General features: G+C 36.6%; 1 protein-coding gene across 1 annotated transcript in view; it reads left to right on the forward strand.

Moving 5' to 3' along the window:
• SLC4A4 (solute carrier family 4 member 4) overlaps positions 1 to 5,513 on the forward strand; it is a 271,080-nt gene extending 265,567 nt beyond the window's left edge. The window contains exons 23-25 of the mRNA XM_058547242.1: positions 1,982 to 2,078; positions 4,462 to 4,541; positions 5,455 to 5,513. Coding sequence (XP_058403225.1) covers positions 1,982 to 2,078; positions 4,462 to 4,505 — 141 coding nt within the window. The 3' untranslated portion in view covers positions 4,506 to 4,541; positions 5,455 to 5,513. The remainder of the gene's footprint in view (positions 1 to 1,981; positions 2,079 to 4,461; positions 4,542 to 5,454) is intronic.
• The last annotated feature ends 487 nt before the right edge of the window (positions 5,514 to 6,000 follow it).

The raw sequence follows: 6,000 nt of genomic DNA on the forward strand, positions 1-6,000 counted from the left end.
AAGGAAAGCAACAGACAAAATTGGATTTCAGATAAACTGATCCAATAAGAAAAGGCTAAATATACGAAGCACATTTAGCTAAAGAGAAAATAGTCTGAGGGAGCTTTTGTGACTGTCATCATCCATCTTCAATAAGAACAGGTATATAGATTTTCTATTTCCAATGATGAAAGAAAAAGAGAGAATGTGTTTGAACTGCAGCACAGATTAAGATGCAGTATTAAAAAAGAATGATATGTTGGGGCCGGCCTGGTGGCGCAAGCGGTTGGGTGCGCATGCTCTGCTGCAGCGGCCCGGGGTTCGCCAGTTCGGATCCCAGGCGCACACCCACACACTGCTTGTCGAGCCATGCTGTGGCGGTGTCCCATGTAAAGTAGAGGAAGATGGGCACGGATGTTAGCTCAGGGCCAGTCTTCCTCAGAAAAAAGAGGAGGATTGGCATCAGATGTTAGCTCAGGGCTGATCTTCCACACACACACAAAAAAGAATGATATGTTTACACATTGAATAGGAATCAAAATTTGAAATAAATTCTAGAGCATTGAAGACAAAAACAGCCAAGCTTGTATATGTGTCCTAGAGAGTGAATCCAACCAGGCAATTTAGAGTATATCTGTGTAATAAGTTTTGTGAGTTGAACTCATTATTTGGAGCCTCTGCTTTTGAAAGGTGGCTCTCCTGATGTTGACTTGATAATCTTGGGGTGTGGAGGAATTTGTGAGCAGAAGTAGTGAAAATTATGGCTTGCCGACATTTTGAGTCCCTCAGTCATTTTTGAACCTGCCTGGTAGGCTATGATTAAGGGTTGGCTGCCAACCTGTTCATCTATAAATGCTATTATTTGGGGAAATGTTTGAAATACTGTAATAAGTCTTGTCTTTTTTGACATTCTCATAAAAGTAGGTGCATATAGTATCTTCACTTTTTTTTTGGTCAATTTAAGTGCAATATCTTAATCCTTTAAAAGAATATTGTGCCTCCTTACGCTCTTTAGATTCATCATAAAGGAATTTTCAATGTGTGTAGTAGGCTTTATGTTAAGATTTATTTTTACTTTATTTTCTTTGACCCCTAGTTCCCATTTTTTTCTTTTAACTAAAGGTTATCTCCTTGGTACTTTTAGTTAAGAGATGAATTTGATCTTTTCAGTCCAAACATAGACTTGGATTCAATATAATGAATTCTGAAAAAAAGTAAAGTGGTAATTCTGTGGAAATCTGTTACAGTTTTGTCTTAGGTGGCCTGTTCTTTAAGCAGCCCCATGATTAGCTGCCTGGTTTTATCATTTTATTCTGGTTATAATTCTTCTCTGCTTATCTGACCATCATGGGCATTTTCCTTTGATTTTATTTTCTCATGTTTTGCTAAGTTTTCAAATATTTGTGGTATAAGCAAATTGAAATGAACCTTGAACTATAAAATAGTTTTGATACGGTATTAGAGTAAGAGAGTGAGTTTATTTTCAAGTGTATGTAGAGGCTTCTTGATAGTGGATGTTAAAAAGTCTTTTGCCTGTGTTGGAAGGAAAGATAAGTCATCATTTTCTGGAGATGGAATCGGAAACAAGAATCATAAAGAAAAGAAGAATTTCAAGTCCATGTTATACTGTAGGAAGTTTCCTAGATTTAATCTTCACATTGAGATTATTTGCTTTTCACATACAACAAACCCATAAATATTTGCTGATTGGGAATCTGGCTTAGAGAAAGCTTTACAATTGTTTTAATTTGTAGTGATCTTCATTTGGTGTGGGTCTTGTGTTAATTGACTCAATCCCATTGACTCAGAAGAGAGGAAAACAAATGTGAGGGAGAAAGATGGTATAGAATTTGAAAAATTAGCAAAGTGGAAATGATTGTATCTGTGCCTTTTCTCCTTAGTACACTGTAAATAATAATATGATTGGTTTTATCAATACTGGGAGGTAGGGAGGGCTGTATAGTAAAAACTTTCTAAAAACTGTTGTAAATTTCTTTCACAGTCTGACTGCCCATACTCAGAAAAAGTTCCAAGTATTAAAATTCCAATGGACATCATGGAACAGCAACCTTTCCTAAGTGATAGCAAACCTTCCGACAGTGAGTAGAGCTAGCCTCTGGCATGCCTGCTTGAGTATGATTTGCACTTGCAGAAAAAAACTTTACAAGTATCATCTACGTTAACTTCCCCTCTTTTTCTTTCTTTTTTTCTATGTGAAGATTTACACTTAATTATTATAAAACTTCATTTTTACATTCCCTGAGCTTCACTCTTCTTCCTTTTATTCATAACCTTTTATATTTTTGTTTAATAGTCTTTTCTCTGATCCAAGTTATCACGTTTCTTTCCATTGCTAAACTCGTAACCATGTTTTTAATTGATTTTTCTTTTTTCCACTGGTATTTAGAATTGCAGCTTATAGTACTACATCACTGTCTGTTACTGTTTGTCTTCCCCAGGCTTCAGGCAATGACCAAATCAGCTCAAAAGAGAAATTGCGTCATGGGTCTTTCAATGATTGATGAATCAATTGTTAATATTGAGAATTTGGAATAACTGTTATTTTCAATAAAATTGGCAATCACAAAATATTAATACAACTTTTTAGGTATAATTTATAAGGTGCATTTTCTTCCTAATTTCTTCATTCCTTTTCTGCTATTTCAAAATCACCTTTGTAACTGCACTGGTCTTTCTGGCGTAATAGCCTGATGGCTAAGGCGTAATGGTTTCTGACATGTCATCTTTTCTTTTGTAATTGAGTTAACAGGCCACTTGAAAAGGGGGAACACCTCTGTAGTAACATCAGTGAATATCTCAAGCTTTCCCAATAGCAAGTAGCGACTGTCTCCAAACTACTTTCACTTTGAGTTCTCCTTTGAAGACAATGTATTCTTTTAGATCCAGATGCACTTCAAAGTATACCGGTCTGTTATTGGAAAAAAGACAGTTCAGACATTTATTTCTCTTTCACAATGCCATTTCAGCTTTAGTAAGGGGTTACCTAGAAGGGTTTGAAATGAATGACTCTTTATGAAAAATGAGGATATTAGTTACTTATTGTTGCATAACAAATTACCACGAAATTTAGCAGCTTAAAACAACAAACATGTATTTCCTCATACAGTTCCTGACGTTCAGGAATTTAGGAAGAAATGATTTTGGGTTAGGGTCTAGCTAGCTCAGCATCTCTCATGAGACTGCAGTCAAGCTCTTGGCTAAGGTCAAGTCTGAAGACTTGACTGGAACTGGGGATCTGCTTCCAAGCTCATGCACAAGGCAGTTGGCAGGAAGTTTCCATTCCTTGGCCCATGGACATCTCCATACAGCTGCCCATGATGTGGTTTCCTCCAGAGCCAGTGATGACAGAGAGAGAAATCAGGACTGAAGCTGCAGTCTTTTATAACTGAATCTCAGAAGTGACATACCATCATTTCTGTCATATTTTATTGATCATACAAACCAACCCTGGTACAAGGTGGGAAGGAATTATACAAGGATAGGAATACCAGAAGGCAGGGAGCATTGGGGGCCATCTTGGAGGCTGTCTACCACACTGGGTTTAAGAACAAAGAATTAAAGTGGTCTCACCTTTAGTGTCCAATCTGTAACCTATAACTTATAACTGAGGCTAATTTCTTCTCAATCCTATCAATGGGATTTAGTTAATATTTCTGTTTTGAATTCAAACTTCCCAGACAATGTTCTGGCTTCATTTTTCATCTTAAGAGCATTAATAGCAAAAGGAGACTGTGAAAGGAACACAGCACATATGTCATCCATTGGCATCATAACCTGCTACAGCCCTTCTAAGTACAGTTTAAAGGCTGCTTAAGAAAAAAAAAGAAAAAAATAAAGTCACAGCTAGAATTTGAGGCCCCTGGAAAAAGTTTATGGCAAATTGATTATTTAGTACTAGTTCTTCATTCTCTCAAAACCCCTTTAAAAAGATACATTGCAAGTTGATGTAATATTAGAAATTTACTTAAGCAAAATACCCATGATCATTCTAACTGAAATCTTTTCCAATGTCATATTAATCCTTCATAATCCATGAAAGAACAAAATTGATAGTAGAGTTGCGGTATAAGTAAGCTCCTCAAAATCTTTTTTACCCCATGAATAACAGAGGACAAAATTGTGAATGCTGAAGATGGAAGGAAATCCAAGGGGAAGCCTTAGCCACTTAAGTCAATGCTATCACCTTCTACAAATGATTCACCTCTTTCCCTCTCACTGAAAACAACAGTTGTCCATCCCAGAAGGCTACACTAAAGGAAACTAAGTGATTTTGGTTTCATCCCACTACTTAGATTCTTAGCTTGATACAATGTTGATTAAAATTTATGTCTAACCTTGTCTTTCTTCCTCCTTCCAGTTGTGAAAGATGCATCCGTTTTTGTGAAGATTTTTATTTTCACTCTAATTTTATACTTTACCAAAGACCACTATTTATAATTTTAAAACATTTTTTTTCCCCAGGAGAAAGATCACCAACATTCCTTGAACGCCACACATCATGCTGATAAAATTCCTTTCCTTCAGTCACTCGGTATGCCAAGGTAAAGGACAGCCCAGTATTTTACGTTGTTCTGTGGGACGATTGCCCCACAGAAATGTAGTCAATGGCAGGTTATTGACAAAACACGTTGTGCTCCTTTCTCTCTACAACTTATCTTAAATAAATTACCCAGTCACCAAACCTCGCCCTAGCTTTTCTGGTAGAAAGCATTCTAAGAGCTATTCCACTTACTCTTAGAAATGCAGTCATATGTTGCTTAACGACGGGGATATGTTCTGAGAAATGCGTTGCTAGGCAATTTCATCATTGTGCCCACATCATAGAGTGTACCTACACAAACCTACATGGGACAGCCTACTACACACCTAGGCTGTATGGTACTAATCGTATGGGACCACTGTCCTATATGCGGTCCGTCATTGACTGAAACGTCGGTGTGTAGCGCATGACTGTACTGGAATCTTTTAGTGTCATTAAGGTAAAGCCCAGGATCAGTGCTAGCTCTTATCATTTCAATATTGTCTCTGATTTAAGGGATAACTGCTTTCCTGTCAGCTTTCCTCCGGTAGTTTCCTTCCCTCTTAACATAACCCTAGAGATTTCAGATCCTACTTGATTTTCAAAAAAGTGAAATCTCTGACTATTTTCATGTAAGTCTTTTTGTCCTTTAATATCTGACAGTATCACTCACCTGGCAGTCCTACTCCTTGTTTTGGGTTTTTTTTTTTTTTTAAATATAGGTATGAGAGCTTATGAAATTTTTACTTGAATTTCTTGACTTTATTGGTACCTTCATCCCATTTAAAAACATGTTTTTAATACAGAAGGAGGAGATAAGTATTTAAAGAGAACAAAGAAGGACACATTTGGCCTCTGTTCAATGCATAAACATTTGACAGATGATAAAGGAAATCTGATGTACTTACTGTTTTCTTTCTTTTCTTTTTCTCTAGTCCTCCTAGAACTCCAGTAAAAGTTGTGCCTCAAATTAGAACAGAACTTGAGCCTGAAGACAATGATTATTTCTGGAGGAGCAAGGGAACAGAAACTACATTGTAACCTGTTTGTCTTTCTTCAGACTGACAATTTTTGTTGTTAATGTTGTTGTTTTTTGTCTGGTTGTTTATTTTTTAATTTTTGTTTTGTTTTAGTTTTTGGTCACTGGCCAAATAATACAGCGCTCTCTCTGCTTCTCTCTTGCATAGGTAAAATCAAGACAATAGTGCACCGTTCCTTAAAAACATCTGAAGAATTCCCTTTGTGTTCTTATACTTTCAAATATGTCCTCTGATAACCAAATTTCTCTGTCACTCAAGACACGCACAGACCCTGTCCTTTTCCTTTATTAAGCAGAGGGCAAAAGTATTAAGGATTTTATAACATCTTTTATTAAAATATTGAAGGAACTTAAAACTTTTAGTTTTGGAGCTGTGCTTACTGGCTTGTCTTTCTGTCTGGTAGAACAAACCTTGACCTCCAGACAGAGTCCCTTCTCGCTT

The sequence above is a fragment of the Diceros bicornis genome, chromosome 8, assembly GCF_020826845.1.
Source record: "Diceros bicornis minor isolate mBicDic1 chromosome 8, mDicBic1.mat.cur, whole genome shotgun sequence".
Lineage (NCBI taxonomy): Eukaryota > Metazoa > Chordata > Mammalia > Perissodactyla > Rhinocerotidae > Diceros > Diceros bicornis.